Source organism: Mirounga angustirostris, unplaced genomic scaffold (assembly GCF_029215605.1).
Source record: "Mirounga angustirostris isolate CCGP_5_RB_7025 unplaced genomic scaffold, mMirAng1.0.hap1 SCAF_12, whole genome shotgun sequence".
NCBI lineage: Eukaryota > Metazoa > Chordata > Mammalia > Carnivora > Phocidae > Mirounga > Mirounga angustirostris.
The window spans coordinates 41,849,739-41,870,401 of NW_026991720.1; the positions used below are offsets into that span (position 1 = coordinate 41,849,739).

General features: G+C 34.8%; 1 protein-coding gene across 1 annotated transcript in view; it reads left to right on the plus strand.

Moving 5' to 3' along the window:
* DPY19L2 (dpy-19 like 2) overlaps positions 1-20,663 on the plus strand; it is a 92,738-nt gene that overhangs the window by 16,328 nt on the left and 55,747 nt on the right. Inside the window, exons 5-9 of the mRNA XM_064575058.1 lie at positions 1,749-1,869; positions 4,714-4,807; positions 10,317-10,374; positions 12,030-12,121; positions 13,276-13,375. Coding sequence (XP_064431128.1) covers positions 1,749-1,869; positions 4,714-4,807; positions 10,317-10,374; positions 12,030-12,121; positions 13,276-13,375 — 465 coding nt within the window. The remainder of the gene's footprint in view (positions 1-1,748; positions 1,870-4,713; positions 4,808-10,316; positions 10,375-12,029; positions 12,122-13,275; positions 13,376-20,663) is intronic.

Here is a 20,663-nt window from a genome sequence, read left to right on the forward strand (position 1 = left end):
ATATCCCAGCTTACCTTCAGAGACACTCTTCTGTTCTTATTTCCTCTGATGATTATCTGTATGACTCTAGTGTAAGTGCAAAAATTTAAAAGACAACCGATTTCTCGAATCTTCAATTTTAGTTAATGTTGATTTATTCTGTGTGTATAAGATGAGGATTTAGCTTATTACACTAGTTTTAGGGTTATTTTTAGAACTTTAGTAAAATCGTTTCTTGTTCCATTAATTTCTAACTATGTTCTCTAAGACATTAGCTAATTTTTTCCTTTTACTTATTCAAAGATATTGAATAATTAGCAGTTTTCAGTCTCCTTGATGTTATGAAAAAGTAATCTGATAACGTAAATAGTATCATAAAGGATGAGGCAACAAGGAATCATTCGGTCTTATTTCACATTGCATAGATACAATATGGAGAAGATCTAGATATGGTTGCAACCTTATATGTTACTTCAGTGTTGAAATGAATGTCCATACTTTTTGTGTTCATAAGGAGATTAATTTCTCACCCAAAGCTAAAAGTGTTAAGTTTGGAATAATGTATTTTGAAAAGGCAAAGCATTTAATGCTTAACTATATGCCAGCATGTAAGCTCTAATCCCTCATCACTCCTGCAAGGTGGTTATTATTAACATCATTTTAGAGATGAGGTGGCCAACATTCAGAGGTTGAAGGATTTACTTCAGGATATCAAACCATAACTTGCAGAGTCAGAATTTGTGTTCAATTCTGACTTTAAAGCAGTGTTTTCTTATTATATCAAACTATCTCTCAGAAAGGAATACAATTCTAGATTTAGTACATACATTTAATGTGGTAAGTTTTTGTACATGGATGATAAATACACAAGAATATATTACAATTTTTTTGTATAAGGTCAGGTTTATAAGAGTAAGTGATAAAATAATGAATTTACACTTTTTGTATATGGAAAGATATTTATGATGTTTGGTGATGTGTATTATGTTAACATCTTACATAATATTATAGGATACCGGATCTAGCTATGTGTTTTTATATACCAAGGGGGAGACTGGGAGGATGATCACCAAAATATTAAAAATAGTTAGCTCTGGGTGGTTTTCACTTTTCACTTTGAACTCTTTATTTTTTTATTCTTTTCCCAATGATTTTGCTTTATTTTTCCCAAATCTATAAATTATTAAAAAAAAATCTCCCAGGCATGACCATTTTGTTTGTAGTTTTCTATGGTTGTTCTTTTCCTTTGTCTTTAAACTTCACAAAGTGGTTTGCAGAATGGGAAGAATTGGTTAATGACACCTGCTTGGTCAAAGTTTTAATGGGCACAGGAGCTATTATTCCATATGTAGTTGGTTTTATATTTTTTAGACTGTGAAGCAAATAAATTCAATAAATGAAATGTTATGAAATATTCCTGTAAATCATTGTATTTTCCTATTAATCACCATCATATTTTAATTATAAGCTATTTACTTATTTTACAGCTACTGTTTTTTATGTAGAATTGATCAAAGAATATACTACAGAGATGGTGATCATAACAAATTTTTGTAGATGTGCACTAATCAGTAATATACAAATTTAGTTTATTGTATGTATATATATATAATTTTAAAATGACTGTTTTCCAAATGAAATGACTTAAATAAATTTGTCAAAGTTTATAATGTCAAAGGAAACCATCATAAAATAGTATTTTGGAAAAATTATTATTATGAAGATAGGATCTTTTCTTCCATCACCTCTTTTTGTTTTTGTCTTTGTAGGTGATTATAGCCTTCTGGTATCGCACATTTGTGGGAATAATGAATTTATTTGGGCTAGAAGCTAAGACCTGCTGGAATGTCACCAGAGTAGAACCTTTAAATGAAGTTCAAAGTTGTGAAGGCATGTTTCTTTCTAAAATGTTGCTGTGTTGTCATTAATTGTATATATGTGCATATATGATATTCATTAAGTTGTCACTGAGTGATAAGTTAGTATTTACTGTTGGGATCAAGATGCCCCAGGTAGTCACGGACCTCACCTTCACAGAGTTTACACATAAGAAGAGCATTAGTAGTTACAATGCGATGGGTGTTACAAATAAGAAAATGAGATTGCTAAGGTTAGGAGTAAGGGAGAAGTGTTTCAAGAATAGGAACCAGAATATTCAGAAGTCCCAAGGCGAGAGAAAACTGAAAGAAGGCTAGACTTCTGGGTGCAGAGAGAGAAAGAGAGAAAAATGGTGTGAAATGATGCTGGGAATGTAAGCAAGAGTCAGAAAACAAAAGACCACTTGCTGGCTAAGGATTTTATACTTTACTCATTGAAGAATTTTAGCAAGTTAACATTTTAAAAACATTATTTTGCCAGTTATATGGAAAAGATACTAGTAAAGGACAAAAGTGGGTTCAGTGATGCCAGAGAGGAGACTGTTATTCTCTCAGCAGCTGATTGCAAGACGGATAACTGGAAAATGCAGATATCTGGGAGATTTTGGAAGCAGAATTGACAAGATTTGGTAATGGATTGATGGGAGAGGGGAAGGAGAGTGAAGTCATGTAACACCGGTTTCTGGCTTAAGTAATTGAGTTTCTTTGAATGGTAAAAACATTTTAAAAGTAGCAGGTTTGAATTGCTACGGTAGTTTGAAGTACCTGGGAGACCTCAAAGTGGAAGTGTCAAGTGGCTACCTGCCTGGACATATATAGGAAGAAGAAAGTTCTGGTCTAATATAAACTTGGAGTCATCTGTATACAGATGATCATTGGAGCCTTGGAAGTATAAGAATTTCCTTAAGGATTCCCGTATGAGACCTAGCAATTTTGGGGTGGAGTCTTTTGGGCTTTCCACATAAAGTATCATGTCATCTGCGAAGAGAGAGAGTTTTACTTCTTCTTTGCCAATTTGGATGTCCTTTATTTCTTCTGTTGTCTGATTGCTAAGGCTAGGACTTCTAGTGCTATGTTGAATAGCCGTGGTGATAGTGGACATCCCTATCGTGTTCCTGACCTTAGGGGGAAAGCTCTCAGTTTTTCCCCATTGAGAATGATACTCGCTGTGGGAAGCTTTTTGTATATGGCTTTAATGATATTGAGGTATGTTCCCTCTATCCTTACACTGTGGAGACTGGCTAAAATTAACAAGACAGGAAACGACAGATGTTGGTGAGGATGTGGAGAAAGGGGAACCCTCTTATGCTGCTGGTGAGAATGCAAGCTGGTACAGCCACTCTGGAAGACAGTATGGACGGTCCTCAAGAAGTTAAAAGTAGAGCTACCCTACAACCCAGCAATTGCACTACTGGGTATTTACCCAAAGGATACAAACGTTGTGATCCAGAGGGGCACCTGCACCCCAATGTTTATAGCAGCAATGTCCACAATAGCCAAACTATGGAAAGAGCCTGGATGTCCATCAACAGATGAATGGATAAAGAAGATCTGGTATATATATATATATATATATATATATATATATATATATATATATATATATACACACAATGGAATATTACCCAGCTACCAAAAAGGATGAAATCTTACCATTTACATCAACATGGATGAAACTGGAGGGTATTATGCTGAGCGAAATAAGTCAGTCAGAGAAAGACAATTATCATATGGTTTCACTCATATGTAGAATTTAAGAAACAAAACAGGATCAGAGGGGAAGGGAGGGAATAATAAAATAAGACAAAATCAGAGAGGGAGACAAAACAACCATAAGAGACTCGTAACCATAGGAAACTGAGGGTTGCTGGAGGGGAGGTGGGAGGGATGGGGTACCTGGGTGATGGACATTAATGAGGGCACATAATGTAATAAACACTGGGTGTTATATGCAACTGATGAATTACTGAACTCTACATCTGAAACTAATGATACACTATGTGTTAACTAATTGAATTTAAATAAAATGAGTGAAAATATTAAAAAAAAGAATTTCCTTAAGGAGAATATGCAGATTGAGAAAAGAGGAGGGCCTATGACAGAACCTAAGGTGATCCAACAGTGAAGAGGTGTGGTGTGTAATGGAGGAGGTTATTACAGCAGACTGAAAAGGAATGGTCAGAGAAGTAGAAGGAATCAGAAAAGCCAGCCTTCAGATCTTGGCTCCATCAGTTACACCTAAATAACTTTTGGCAAGCTATTTAAGTTTTCTGTGTTCTGTTATCTCAGTCAGTAGTAAGAGTATTTTCTTACTAACTAATCTCATAGATCCGTTCTGAGAATTCTGTGTGATCATTGTATAGCACCTAATAGACTATATGTGTGTTTACACACACACACACACACACACACACATTGTTTATACATGGGATATATTAAGAATTAAGGTTTTTTCTATACATAATAATGGATCAAGGAACTAGGTCATCTCATATGGACTAAAGGTGCTGCTTGAGGTCAGGGGCCATATCTTACTCATCCTAGAGCCTAGCAAAGGAAAAAACAATGCAGTGGGTTTTCTCCTGTAATGTATGCGGTGACTCTCCACAGAGAGTTGTAGATAATGAACAATAGCAGCATCACCTAAACAAAGTGAAGCACCAGCTAATCATTACAGTATAATAATACCTCAAGTAAAGGGAAAGTACTTCTGTAACTCTTAAATAGAGCAGCAATCTGAACAGTGAATGTTTTCAGCAAGTTCATGAACCCTTGATTATAAAGCACTGAGATAATTATGCCCAATTGCTTTATAGTCATTTATTCATTAAATACTGAATAATCTGTTTTTTTAAAGGATTGGGAGACCCTGCTTGCTTTTATGTTGCTGTGATTTTTATTTTAAATGGAGTAATGATGGGATTGTTCTTCATATATGGTGCATACCTGAGGTAAGATTACCGTATTAAAAGATCTCTCAGTGGGCTTATAAGGACTGGCTGACATTTTCTGATTAAATGAAAAGGATAATTATGAGATTAATTGATTAATATGGGATTTTATAAATTTATTTTTTTCAAAAACTTAGCTGGTATCGCGCAACCAGAAACTAGAGCTGTCACTAAAATATCTTAAAGCCAAAAAAATAAAAAATAAATAAAATATCTTAAAGGCCTCTCTTTTTTTTTTTTTTTTAAAGATTTTATTTATTTATTTGACAGAGACACAGCTAGAGAGGGAATACAGCAGGGGGAGTGGGAGAGGGAGAAGCAGGCTTCCCGCTGAGCAGGGAGCCCGATGCGGGGCTCGATCCCAGGACCCTGGGATCATGACCTGAGCCGAAGGCAGACGCTTAACGACTGAGCCACCCAGGCGCCCCGCCTCTCTTTTATCCTTGTGGGGATTTTTTTTTAAAAACTAATTAAAATTCCTTGAAGTTTTTAATGAGAATACTTCTAGACAATATGTAAAATTACTATAACAGGAATCTTTGGTTGGCATTAGTGGCAGGTTATTTCTAATTTTAGTGTCTGTAAATGTGAAATTAAGAAAGAAGTAAAAAAACGTGTATCACTGTAGCAGACACTTACATTTGATAGCCTATCTTTCTTGTTAATAGTACCACAATTTGGTTTGGGGTAGCAGTGTGTCCAATCTCAGGTGATAGGTTGAAGTTAATTAAGACAATTATCTATTTTGCTTCCCACTCTCCATTGCTTCTTGGGATATCCATATGAGCTAGTTTTTTTCAGTGAAAAATATGGTGAAATCAGTCTTGTTTACACCTAGGAAAGCATTTGTCTTTCTCATAAAAGGATAGATTTCAGCTGTCCCTTCTCTGTTTCCTGCTTTTAAACTCAAATGTGATACCTGGAGCTGCTGCGGTCATCTTGTGACCCTGAAGGAAAGGCCATAAACATAGCATAAGTCTGCCCTAACGTCCTTGTGCTGCTGAACCAATGCCAACAGACACTTACCTTTCATTTTCTTGTTGAATGACATAGTAAACATCCATGTTATTTAAGTCACTTTTGTTAGGTTTTGTTTCTTACAGCAGAATATATTCCTAACTGATCATCAGCTTTCTTTATAATGTTATTCTTGAACTGCACAACATTTAAAGTTAAAAATGTAGATCTAATCTTTCAGTAAGTATTGAGTTCATATTGGGTTTTCATAGGGTTTATGTCTATGTAGAGATTAATATATATACACTTCTTGTTTTAGGAAATTTTCAGCTTAAAAATACTAGCATAGTACCAATAAAAAATTGTGACATTTGCAACATTGTACCAGGTATCCTATCCAGCACAGTAAGTCAAGAAAAAGTAGTAGTAAGTATAAAGATTGGAAAACTTGGAAAAAAGAAACAAGTGTCTGTCCTTAAAGCAGATCACATGATTTTATGTAGAAAATCCAAAAGAATCTATGGGTAAAGTATTAAAATAATAAAATTTATAATGTTACTGAATACAAAAATTAATATGCAGACATTGTAAATCTATACTTTGTTTTTTTAAGTGAAATTTTAAAAGGATGCCATTTAGAAAAGCATTGAAAGCATGAAATTTTTGATAAATATTTGATAAGAAATATGTATGACCTCTTTGGGAAAATTGTCGAACTTTTTTAGAGACTTTTGGGAAATCTAAGTAAGTGGATATCTAAATAAATATAAATAAATCATGGATTAGAAGACAAAATTAAAAAGTTGAGAGTTATTCCAATTGATTTATAGATTCAGTACATTGCCAATTTTGTTTGCCTTGGTAAACTGATTTTAAAATTGTTCAGAAATGCACAGGGCCTAAAATAGTGGAGACATTCTTGAACAAGATAGGAGGACTTGCTTTAGTAATCATTTCTGTATTATAAAACCGATATAAATAAGGCAATGTGATTGTCGCATAGGGATAGGCAAGTAGATCAGTGGAATAAAGCAGGTCTCAGAAACACTTGTCCCATTTAAAGACACTTAATGTATGATAGAGTGGATATTGTACATCAGTAGGTAAGGACCATCTTCTCAATAAATGGTGCTGGAATAATTGGAAGATCATAAGGAACAAAGAGAAGTTGGAACTATATGAAAATTAAATTCAAGTTAGATTATAAAATATGAAAGACAAAGTTATAAAATGCTTAAAATGTTATATAGAAGAATATCAGTAACTTGGGATAAGAAAAGATTTCTTTTAAACTTAAGAAAAGTTTTGCCATGAAGAAGAAAACTAATAAATTTGATGGGAAGAATTTAAGTTCCTCAAGATATTATACAATAAAATGATAAGCCACAGACTGGGAAAAGATATTGCAAAGCATATACCAAACATAGTATCCAGACATTACAATCATTAATTTGATGATTTAACTAATTTATTGAATGCTTACTGTGACCAGAAGCACTACTCTAGGTGCCAGGAATACAATCTCTGTCCTCATGGAATGTATATTCTAGAGGGTAGACAAAGACTAAGAAGACAGCCCAATAGAAAACTGCACAAAATATTCATGATCAAATATATACCAGAAGAATTCCAAATTACCAATAAACATATGTAAAGTTGACCAACATCATTAGTTATCAGAAAAATACAAATTTAAACCATGACATACTATTTCACATCTACTAGATTGGCAAAAGAAACTTTTAACCATGGCAGATGGACATATAAATTAGTAAAATTATTTTGGAAAAACTGTGCATAATTTAGTAGAGTTGAAGGTGTAGATACCTTCTAACTCCACAATTCCTTTATAAAGTATATACATACAGGGAACAAACTTGGTGGTTGCCACTGGGGAAGGGGGGTGGGGATACAGGCGTCCAGTTATGGAATGAATAAGTCACAGGGTGGAAAGGTACAGCATAGGGAATATAGTCAATGGCATTGTAATAGCGTTGTGTGGTGACAGGTGGTAGCTACACTTGTGAGTATAGATGTTGAATCGTTATGTTGTATACCTGAAGCTAATGTAACATTGTGTGCCAATTATACTAATATATATAAAAATATGTATGTATACATATGCCTAAGAAATTTTGTACATGTACACCAGGAAGTATGTACAAGAATATAACAGTATTGTTTGTAATAGCTGCAAACTGAAAACAACTCAAATGTCTAACAACAGAGAAATGTACACATTACAGTTCATTAATACAGTGGAATACTGTACAATATTGAGAATGAATGAGCTATAGCTACCTACATCAACATGGACAAATCTTACAAATATAGTGTTGAATGAATGAAGGTAAGCACAAACTTAAAAGATGCAACTTCCATTTGTGTAAAGTTTAAGAACAGATTAAATCATACTATTGATATGTGTATAGATGTGGTTATGTTAATAATCACAAAAATCAGGATAGTGGCTGTCTGAAGGGGTATCAAGTAGGGACTCAGAGTGTGATGATCAGTTTTCTGTTCCAGTGATATTATGCTTTTAGTTACAAGTATGTTCACTTTATAATTGTTCTAGGAACTAGAAAATTTTATGTACTTTTTTATTTATGCCTTATAGGAAAATATAAACTCATCAGTATTTTGAGGGAAAATTACTTTTAGATTATGTTGGCAGGCTTTAAAATGTTCTATTTTTTAAAAATGTTCTATTTTTGAAATTAGCTCCTATTATGCTTCTTTAATATGTAAAATGTTACACAAGACTAAATTTTTTTTAAATTTGTATTTTTCACTGGGAGAGCTCCTCAGGAAGTGATGGTCTTCTCTAAATTGGTTACACAGTTCTGTAATATCAAATACATTATTAGGCTCCAGTCTTTGAGAAGGATATGTAAATATAAAAAATGTTGGCTATAAAAGTGTTGCCAAAACTGTGAGGAGATTGGAAGTGATGGCATATGAAAAACAAAAGAAATAGGAATTGGGGGTAAATTTTTTATTTCTTACCCTGGCCGCTCTCCCCTGTTGGTGTTAACTTGGAAGGAAGAATAGAAATTTTCCATTTCTCTTCTTTTGGTGGTTAATGATAAAATGGTAACCTGCATATCTGACTTTATCAAGTCCAAAATTAATTGAGATCTTTCCCCTTCTTCTGATCAGTACAAAGAATTTTAGGACACTTTGCTTCAAAACAGCCCCTCACATCTTACAATTACTATCATAGTTTAGTGCCTCTATTACCCTCCACAGCAGGCACTATTATTGCTGTTTATATTGTCAATTCTTTTTTTTTTATATTGTCAATTCTTGCTTAGATTTATATCCACATGATCCTACGTTCTGTAGGCTGCATTTGTTCTGCTTCTCACACCTTCCTCCTCTCAATTTCTTTCTTTTCAAAGACATCCTTTGAATTTTCTTTAGTGAAAATCTATTAATGGTAAATCACTTCCCATTAGCTTTGCTTGTTTTGAGCTCATTCCATCTGTTCTTCCATCATTCATGTGATATTTATTGTCTTCCAAGTGTGAAGTTGTGGATACAGTGATGAAAACTTACAAAGAAAAGGCAACTTTAAGAAATGGTTCTTTTTTTTTTTTTTTAAAGATTTTATTTATTTGACAGAAAGAAACACAGTGAGAGAGGGAACACAAGCAGGGGGAGTGGGAGAAGGAGAAGCAGGCTCCCCACTGAGCAGAGAGCCCGATGTGGGGCTCGATGTGGGGCTCGATGTGGGGCTTGATCCCAGGACCCTGGGATCATGACCTGAGCCAAAGGCAGATGCTTAATGACTGAGCCACCCAGGCGCCCCAAGAAATGGTTCTTAATCTTTGATGATCATCAGCCATTCAGGATCTGAGTTTTGTATTCTGCATGATGGTTTCTTTGGGACTGAATCAAAGAATGTTTGCAGTAATTTAGACAGTTCAAAGTCACTGTTAAGTGAAACTGCTGGGCTCTTGTCTTTGTCTCTCAGTCACTGAAATCCAATTTCAATAAAAAACTGGCCTCCAGAAAATTCAGAGAATGCAATATAGACTTTGAAGTCCTGGCCTGCCTGTTAAAAATTTTTACATTCACATCTTATATGTTTTATTTAGAAAATATTTTAAATACAACAAATTATAAAATTCAGATTACTTTGTATGTATATTTTGTATACTTGTACATTCAAGATTAAAACATTACATGCATACTTTTGAAATTTTTGCATTATTTTGTATGGGGTTTAGTACTATAGCATTTTAAATATGACTTTAAATTCTAAGATAATTTTGTAAAAACTCACTATATATATATATTTTTTAAGATTTTATTTATTCATTCAAGACACAGAAAGAGAGAGAGAGCATGAGCAGGGGGAGAGGCAGAGGGAGAAGCAGGCTCCCTGCCGAGCCAGGAGCTGGACATGGGGCTCGATCCCAGGACCCCGGGACCACGACCCGAGCCGAAGGCAGATGCTTAACCATCTGAGCCACCCAGGCGCCCCGTAAAAAACTCACTATATTTTTATGAATTATTAATGTATACTCTTTTTTTTTTTTAACAGTGGGACTCAACTTGGAGGTCTAATTACAGTATTATGCTACTTTTTCAACCATGGAGAGGTTTGTTTTCTAGAAAATAGTTTTTAAGATAGAGGGGCTGTATGGGAACAAGGAAGTATATTCATCAAAACAATATATAATTTGCATGTTATTTAGGACTGCAATATTTTATCATGTTAATATTCATATTTTAATCATGTCTATCCACATTTTACATAATTAGAATTTATGATGTGAAATATCTTGCCTGATTTTTAGTGTACCTATATTTTGTAGAAAATCCAAATACTCTGTTTTGTTAACAAAGGAAATACTGTACTTATTAAGTTCAGGCACTTTATATAAACATTATCTCATTTACTCCCATGACATTTTATGGAAGGTAGTTATTATCCTCACTGTAGAAGATATGAAATTGAAATTTATAGTTGTTATGTTACTTATACAAGATTCCACATTCAATAACTGGTGAAACTGGGCTTCCCATTTTCCATCTGTCTGGCTCCAAAACCTTGCTTCCTTCTATTACATCATGCTGCCTTTTCAATTACACAAAATGCTGAATTCAAAATAGAAACTTACTAACTCAGTCCAATGGGATATAGTTCACCTACAAAGAGTTCATAGAAACTTATTTAGAATATGTTAGATTCATTCAACAGTATACTGAGTATGTAACCTGTGCCAGATTCTGTTCGATGCTGAGATGTAGCAATGAAAAGTGAGAGAATATGACTGCTAGCTTTTGGAAACTATATAATATGTTGTGGCATGGATTACATAGGGTTGGTTGAAGTTTTTATCCATTACTACTAGAAAAGGTAAATAATTGATGAATTTTAGAAAATCAGACAAAGGAATCATAAAAATTATACATAAATATGTAAACTTAAACAAATGCATTCATTTACCAGTGTGTTCATGTAAAGACAAAACCTTTTCTTTGAGTATGCCAGATGAATTGACTTTCTTATACATACCATAATCCATCTTTTAAAGTTTAGTTTTGGTTTCTTGGAAGAGGAGTAATAAGAGTTTATAAGAGTTTCAATTCTTTCTAGAATTTTAGAGTTCTTGATATAAAACTTTCACAATATTCTCACTCATGTCTTAAAAATAATTAGTTTTAAAGTCTATACAAAATGTCAGTACTTTAATTTATGTATCACATTAGTAATTTCCAGATACTTCCAGGTGTTTTTAGAAACTTAACCGTTAACTCTTTTGAAGGTGTATTTCACAAATTCAGAGACAATTTTAGTTACTTGTAGTGTGTGCTTATACTCATTAAACTTGTTATGTTTAAACTCTCTTGGTGTTTGTGAATGCCCTAGGTGACACTTAGTTAGATTTTTTCTGGGCATACATACATGCCAAAGCCCTGGAATGCCAGGGTCCTTACTGCAGAGCTGGAATGTGGATCTGGTTTTTCAGTTCCAAAATCCTCACCACTCCTATACCTACCATCTTGTTTGCCCTTTAGGTTTCTTATGTTTGGCATTTTTGGGTTTTACTTGCTTCTGGACTTGCTAGTTAATGGCTCTCTACCTAATGCCTGTATGCACATTAAGAGAGCTCCAGAAACTGAGAAGCTATCCCAGGTATTCATAAATTAATGAGTCTAGTATTAAAATTATTAAAACCAACCTACTCATGATTTTTAGATTAATATTTATTGCGATGGAACATAAAGTGAAGTATTTTATTGATTTCAGGCTACTCGTGTAATGTGGACACCACCTCTCCGAGAAAGTTTTTCATATCCATTTCTTGTACTTCAGATGTGCATTTTAACTTTGATTCTCAGGTAATTTTTATTTATAAAATAAATCTAAATATATTTTAAGTTTCTTAAAATATACTTCAACCTATTAAGTTATAATTATCAAATTTTGTTTTCCCTTTATTTTTAGTTACTTTAAAAATAGAGTATCCAGTTGAGAAAATAATCTAAAATTACTATGTAAAAAGTTGCTTTCTACTTAAGAGTCTAGACTACAGGTTTTAGGTAATCTAAATTCCTAGAAAGATGGTTTATTTTCCAATTTTTGGAAGTGATTTTAGTCTAACCAGTCAGGGGTTTCATGGAATGAAATGTGTTAACTACAACATTTAGGACTGTAGCCTTTATATGCTTTATACTCTGTAGCTTAGCCAGAAGTCACTTTTGTTTGGTAAATAAAAGATAACAGAACATAATATATTTTGTGATAATATTACTAAACAATATGAACATTTAAAATTTTGCTTTTGAAAATTTATATACCATAGTATAAGGATTTATCAAAATCTAATACAACTTTTATTATTTACACAAAATGTTTACAGCTCTTTTTTCATATTCTAAAAGATACTAAAACCATCTGTGGTAAAAGGTGTTGGTTACTGATACATCTTTTAATTGCAGACTGGGCAGTTTAAACTTCAACATGGAGTAGTTTATAACTGCATTCTAGAATTTTTTTTCAGTCATTGTTTTAATTTTTTTCTTTAAAGTGTTCTCATAGTCGTTAATTTAATATTGCACCAACACTTACACTTTTCTTCATTGCTTTTTGAAATCTAAAAGCAGTGATATGTAAAACTGTTGTGGCTCGTATAGGCTGCATATTTTGAGATATTGGAGGGTCAGTTCACACTATTTTCTGACCATATTGCCGGAGTATTAAATTTCTAATATGCTTAGTGAAAGGAAAATAAACTTTTATGTTTAAAGTATTGTATTTACTGATAAACGAGATACAATATTTAAAGCTCTAATTAAGATTGTTTTATGCTAAGCATTTTTATAACCCAGGTATTTTCACTTCTTTTTAATGGGCTTTTAAATTTAACTATATTTTGTTACCTTATATCAAAGGTAAGGGGTCATTAGATTTCATCATTTTTCAGTTAGCTTTTCTGTTTAGTGATAGGCTACTTTTATGGTAAAACTTATTGGTATCAATTCTCTCTATTAAGGACCGCGATCAGTAATAGAAGGCATTTTATTGCACTCTGTCTTTCCAATGTTGCTTTTATGCTTCCCTGGCAGTTTGCTCAGTTTATACTTTTTACACAGGTAAGATGATTTTAAACTAATTTAAGTTCAATGCAAGATGTACTTGGTTGTTTTTATAGAAGTTTTATAATGTCATTATGTTTCTGCCCTAATAGATTTTCAAAATGTGGAATAATTATAAAGTTTACGTATGTGTATGATTTTTAAAAAATTATGTAAATCTACATTCTATTAATGTATTGGTTTAGTTAGGCACATCTTATTGATCAACATGCAAAAGACTTTTTCCTATTACTTTATTTTTTATTATTTTTTTATTTTATTATGTTAATCACCATACATTACATCATTAGTTTTTGATGTAGTGTTCCGTGATTCATTGTTTGTGTATAACACCCAGTGCTTCATTCAATATGTGCCCTCTTTAATACCCACCACCAGGCTAACCCATCCCCCCACCCCCTCCCCTCTAGAACCCTCAGTTTGTTTCTCAAGAGTCCATAGTCTCTTATGGTTCATCTCCCCCTCCAATTGCCCCCTTCATTTTTCCCTTCCTACTATCTTCTTCTTTTTTTAACATATAATGTATTATTTGTTTCAGAGTTACAGGTCTGTGATTCAACAGTCTTACACAATTGACAGCATTCACCATAGAACATACCCTCCCCAATGTCTATCACCCAGTCACCCCATGCCTCCCACCCCCCACCACTCCAGCAACCCTGTTTGTTTCCTGAAATTAAGAATTGTTCATATCAGTGAGATCATATGATACATGTCTTTCTCTGTTTGACTTATTTCGCTCAGCATAATACCCTCCAGGTCCCACGTTGTTGCAAATGGCAAGATTTCATTCCTTTTGATGGCTGCATAATATTCCAGTGTGTGTGTGTGTGTCTATATACACACACCACATCTTCTTTATCCATTCATCTGTCAATGGACATCTTGGCTCTTTCCATAGTTTGGCTACTATGGACATCGCTGCTATAAACATGGGGGTGCACGTACCCCTTCGGATCACTACATTTGTGTCTTTGGGGTAAATACCCAGTAGTGAAATTGCTGGGTCGTATGGTAGCTCTATTTTCAACTTTTTGAGGAACCTCCATACTGTTTTCCAGAGTGGCTACACCAGCTTGCATTCCCACCAACAGTGTAGGAGGGCTCCCCTTTCTCCTCATCCCCGCCAACATCTGTCATTTCCTGACTGGTTAATTTTAGCCATTCTGACTGGTGGGAGATGGTATCTCACTGAGGTTTTCATTTGGATTTCCCTGATGCCGAGCGATGTTGAGCACTTTTTCATGTGTCTGTTGGCCATTTGGATGTCTTCTTTGGAAAAATGTCTGTTCATGTCTTCTGCCCAATTCTTGATTGGATTACTTGTTCTTTGGGTGTTGAGTTTGATAAGTTCTTTATAGATTTTGGATACTATATGACATACCTTTATCTGGTATGTCATTTGCAAATATCTTCTCTCATTCTGTCGGCTCTCTTTTGGTTTTGTTGACTGTTTCTTTTGCTGTGCAAAAGCTTTTTATCTTGATGAAGTCGCAATAGTTCATTTTTGCCCTGCTTCCCTTGCCTTTGGTGATGTTTCTAGGAAGAAGTTGCTGTGGCTGAGGTCAAAGAGGTTGCTGCCTGTGTTCTCCTTTAGGATGTTGATGGACACCTGTCACACACTGAGGTCTTTCAACCATTGGGAGTCTATTTTTGTGTGTGGTGTAAGGAAATGGTCCAGTTTCATTCTTCTGCATGTGGCTGTCCAATTTTCCCAACACCATTTGTTGAAGAGACTGTCTTTTTTCCATTGGACATTCTTTCCTGCTTTGTCAAAGATGAGTTGACCATAGAGTTGAGGGTCCATTTCTGGGCTCTCTATTCTGTTCCATTGATCTATGTGCCTGTTTTTGTACCAGTACCATACTGTCTTGATGATGACAGCTTTGTAATAGAGCTGGAAGTCCAGAATTGTGATGCCACCAGCTTTGCTTTTCTTTTTCAACATTCCTCTGGCTATTCGGGGTCTTTACTGGTTCCATACAAATTTTAGGATTATTTGTTCCATTTCTTTGAAAAAAGTTGATATTTTGATAGGGATTGCATTGAATGTGTAGATTGCTCTAGGTAGCATTGACATCTTCACAATATTTGTTCTTCCAATCCATGAGCATGGAACGTTTTTCCATTTCTTTGTGTCTTCCTCAATTTCTTTCATGAGTATTTTATAGTTTTCTGAGTACAGATCCTTTGCCTCTTTGGTTAGATTTATTCCTAGGTATCTTATGGTTTTGGGTGCAATTGTAAATGGGATCAACTCCTTAATTTCTCTTTCTTCTGTCTTGTTGTTGGTGTATAGGAATGCCACTGACTTCTGTGCATTGATTTTATATCCTGCCACTTTACTGAATTCCTGTATGAGTTCTAGCAGTTTTGGGTGGAGTCTTTTGGGTTTTCCACATAAAATACCATATCATCTGCAAAGAGTGAGAGTTTGACTTCTTCTTTGCGATTTGGATGCCTTTTATTTCTTTTTGTTGTCTGATTGCTGTGGCTAGGACTTCTAGTACTCTGTTGAATAGCAGTGGTGATGGTGGACATCCCTGCTGTGTTCCTGACCTTAGGGGGAAAGCTCTCAGTTTTTCCCCATTGAGAATGATATTTGCTGTGGGTTTTTCATAGATGGCTTTTATGATATTGAGGTATGTACCCTCTATCCCTATACTCTGAAGAGTTTTGGTCAAGAAAGGATACTGTACTTTGTCAAATGCTTTTTCTGCATCTATTGAGAGGATCATATGGTTCTTGTTCTTTCTTCTATTAATATACTGTATCACATTGATTGATTTGCGGATGTTGAACCAACCTTGCAGCCCAGGAATAAATCCCACTTGGTCATGGTGAATAATCCTTTTAATGTACTGTTGGATCCTATTGGCTAGTATTTTGGTGAGAATTTTTGCATCCATGTTCATCAGGGATATTGGTCTGTAATTCTCCTTTTTGATGGGGTCTTTGTCTGGTTTTGGGATCAAGGTAATGGTGGCCTCATAAAACGAGTTTGGAAGTTTTCCTTCCATTTCTATTTTTTGGAACAGTTTCAGAAGAATAAGTATTAATTCTTCTTTAAATGTTTGGTAGAGTTCCCCTGGGAAGCCACCTGGCCCTGGGGTCTTGTTTTTTGGGAGATTTTTGATGACTGCTTCAATTTCCTTAGTGGTTATAGGTCTGTTCAGGTTTTCTGTTTCTTCCTGGTTCAGTTTTGGTAGTTGATACATCTCTAGGAATGCATCCTTTCTTCCAGATTATCTAATTTTCTGGCATAGAGTTGCTTATAATATGTTCTTATAATTGTTTGTATTTCTTTGGTGTTGGTTGTGATCTCTCCTCTTTCATTCATGATTTTATTTATTTGCATCATTTCTCTTTTCTTTTTGATAAGTCTGGCCAGGGATTTATCAATCTTGTTAATTCTTTCAAAGAACCAGCTCCTAGTTTCGTTGATCTGTTCTACTGTTCTTTTGGTTTCTATTTCATTGATTTCTGCTCTTATCTGTATTATTTCTCTTCTTCTGCTGGGGTTTAGGCTTTATTTGCTGTTCTTTCTCCAGCTCCTTTAGGTGTAGGGTTCGGTTGTGTATTTGAGACCTTTCTTGTTTCTTGAGAAAGGCTTGTTTTGCTATATACTTTCCTCTTAGGACTACCTTTGCTGCATCCCAAAGATTTTGAACAGTTGTGTTTTCATTTTCTTTTGTTTCCATGAATTTTTTAAATTCTTCTTTAATTTCCTGGTTGAGCCATTCATTCTTTAGTCGGATGCTTTTTAGCTTCCATGTATTTGAGTTCTTTCCAACTTTCCTCTTGTGATTGAATTCTAGTTTCAAAGCATTGTGGTCCAAAAATAAGCAGGGAATGATCCCAATCTTTTGGTACCAATTGAGACCTGATTTGTGACCTAGGATGTGATCTATTCTGGAGAATATTCCATGGGCACTAGAGAAGAATGTGTATTCTGTTGCTTTGGGATGGAATGTTCTGAATATATCTGTGAAGTCCATTTGGTCCAGTGTGTCATTTAAAGTCTTTATTTCCTTGTTGATCTTTTGCTTAGATGATCTGTCCATTTCAGTGAGGGGGGTGTTAAAGTCCCCCACTTTTATTGTATTGTTGTTGATGTGTTTCTTTGCTTTTGTTATTAATTGGCTTATATAATTGGCTGCTCCCATGTTAGGGGCATAGATATTTACAATTGTTAGATCTTCTTGTTGGGTAGACCCTTTAAGTAGAATATAGTGCCCTTCCTCTTCTCTTATTATAGTCTTTGGTTTAAAATCTAATTTGTCTGATACAAGGATTGCCATCCCAGCTTTCTTTTGGTGTCCATTAGCATGGTAAATGGTTTTCCACCCCCTCACTTTCAATCTGGGGGTGTCTTTGTGTCTAAAATGAGTCTCTTGCAGACAGCATATCGATGGGTCTTGTTTTTTTATCCAATCTGATAGCCTGTGTCTTTTGATTGGGGCATTTAGCCCATTTACATTCACGGTAACTATTGAAGATAGGAATTTAGTGCCATTGTATTGCCTGTAAGCTGACTGTTACTATATATTGTCTGTGTTCCTTTCTGGTCTATGTTGCTTTTAGGCTCTTTCTTTGCTTAGAGGACCCCTTTCAAGATTTCTTGTAGGGCTGGTTTCGTGTTTGCAAATTCCTTTAGTTTTTGTTTGTCCTGGAAGCTTTTGATCTCTCCTTCTATTTTCAATGACAGCCTAGCTGGATATAGTATTCTTGGCTGCATATTTTTCTTATTTAGTGCTCTGAATATGTCATGCCAGTCCTTTCTGGCCTGTCAGGTCTCAGTGGATAGGTCTGTTGCCAATCTAATGTTTCTACCATTGTAGGTTACAGATCTCTTGTCCTGAGCTGCTTTCAGGACTTTCTCTTTGTTGCTGAGACTCGTAAGTTTTACTATTAGATGTCAGGGTGTTGACCTATTTTTATTGATTTTGAGGGGGGTTCTCTGTGCCTCCTGGATTTTGATGCCTGTTTCCTTCCCCAGATTAGGGAAGTTCTCTGTTATAATTTGCTCCAATATACCTTCTGCCCCTCCCTTTCTTTCTTCTTCTTCTGGGATCCCAATTATTCTAATATTGTTTCATCTTATGGTATCACTTATTTCTCGAATTCTGCCCTCGTGATCCACGAGGAGTTGTTTATCTCTCTTTTTCTCAGCTTCTTTATTTTCCATCATTTGGTCTTCTATATCACTAATTCTCTCTTCTGCCTCATTTATCCTAGCAGTTAGAGCCTCCATTTTTGATTGCACCTCATTAGTAGCCTTTTTGATTTCGACTTGGTTAGATTTTAGTTTGTTTATTTCTCCAGAGAGGGTTTCTCTGATATCTTCCATGCTTTTTTCAAGCCCAGGTAGTATCTTTAAAATCATCATTCTGAACTCTGGTTCCAATATCTTACTAATGTCTGTATTGATTAGGTCCCTGGCGGTCGGTACTGCCTCTTGTTCTTTTTTTTTCAGGTGATTTTTTTCCGTCTTGTCATTTTGTCCAGAGGACAATAGATGAATGAGAGAACATAATGCCAACAGGGTAACAACGTCTCCAGAAAATATACACTAAACAAATCAGAAGAGACCTGAAACCAGGGGAAAAGACAGGGAAAGAAAGAAAAATGAAAAAAAAAAAAAAAAGATAAGGAAAAAGAAAAAGAAAAAAAAAGAATATGATCAAATATGATCAGGCTGGTGCATAGATCAGTGCTACACACTAGATTTTGGGCGTATTTTGATCTGTTAGAAGAAAGTGCCTCCCAAAATTTTAAAGAAAGAAAAACTTACAAAACTTACAAAAGTAAGGGTAAAATGATGAAGGGATGGAATATGACTGTAAAGATGAAAATTATAGAAGATTTTATTTTATTAAAGATTTTATTTATTTATTTGACAGAGAGATAGAGAGCATAGATAGGCAGAGTGGCAGGCAGAGGGAGAAGCAGGCTCTCCGTTTAGCAGGGAGCCCAATGCGGGGCTCAATGCCAGGACCCTGGGATCATGACCTGAGCCGAAGGCACACACTTAACCACTGAGCCACTCAGGCACCCCATAAAAGATTTTATAAAAGGAATTGATAAGAAGTTGGTTGAAAAAAGAAAGAAGAGGATTTAAAAAAAAAAAAATAGGGAGAGAATGTGATCAGGCAGGAGACTAGAACAAAGCCATACAGTAGAGATTTAGGGTATATTTTGGTCTGTTAGAAGAAACTGTATCCCAAAATTTTAAAGAGAGAACAACTTATATATATACCAAAAATAAGGTTAACTAGTATGAAGGGATAGAATATGACTCTTCTGGAAAGTGGTCGCTTTTCTGTTCAGAGAGTTGCTGCTATTCTTTTCTTCAATCTCCTGTTGAGTTCCTAGGTGTTCAGAATGGTTTGATCCCTATCTAGCTGAATTCCTGGGACCAGACGAAATTTAGGTCTCTTGCTCCTCTCCCTCCTATTACTTTAATTCACAATTTTTCTTGTTTATATTTGAGATGATCTCTATAAATTTGTCTGTAGATTTTCCTTTTATCTTAGGAATCATTTTGGATACCAAGTTACACAACATGGTAAGGGCTAATCCTACTCTTCATGGTAAGGGGTATGTGCTTCTAATCTAGCTGTTGGCTCTTTTGTCTGAAGGGCAGAATTTTACTGGACACCATTTCTCGGAGCTTCAATCATGACATTATTTGAGTGAATTTGGGGCCATATCCTGTTTCCCCAAACAACTAAGTAACTAATGGCAAGAGACTGAGCTGGGGAATTAGTTGAAGGTTAATTTTGATGAGATTTCATGATAAGCTAAATTTTACATTAGAACTCCTTTCCACCTAACTAACCATCACTGATAATAATAATGTTCTCTATTGGCAGTGAGAAATTGTGCCAAGAAGGCTTGTGCTGCTAGTTATTTACGAAAATTAAATTATAACCTCAACTTAATTGGTGCTGCATGTTTAAAGTATTCTCTCTGCTTTACTTCCTTATAGTTGGCCCACAGGAAGTCTGTGGTTTCCATTATTTGCACATGCCAACATAGATTTCTAATGTGCATCACTTCCTTGCAAGCACATTTATTAATCCACTGGTGCTGATGAATCTCTTTAAGTGGCTGTTTGGGTAATTTTGATGTTGCTTTAATGATTTTCTCTCCATTCAAAAGGTGTGTTAAGCTTTTAGTTTTCTTTTTTGTCTTTTTTCTTTCATTATTGAGATATAATTGACAAGTAACATTTTGTAAGTTTAAGGTATACAATATGTTCATTTGACACATTATTATATTT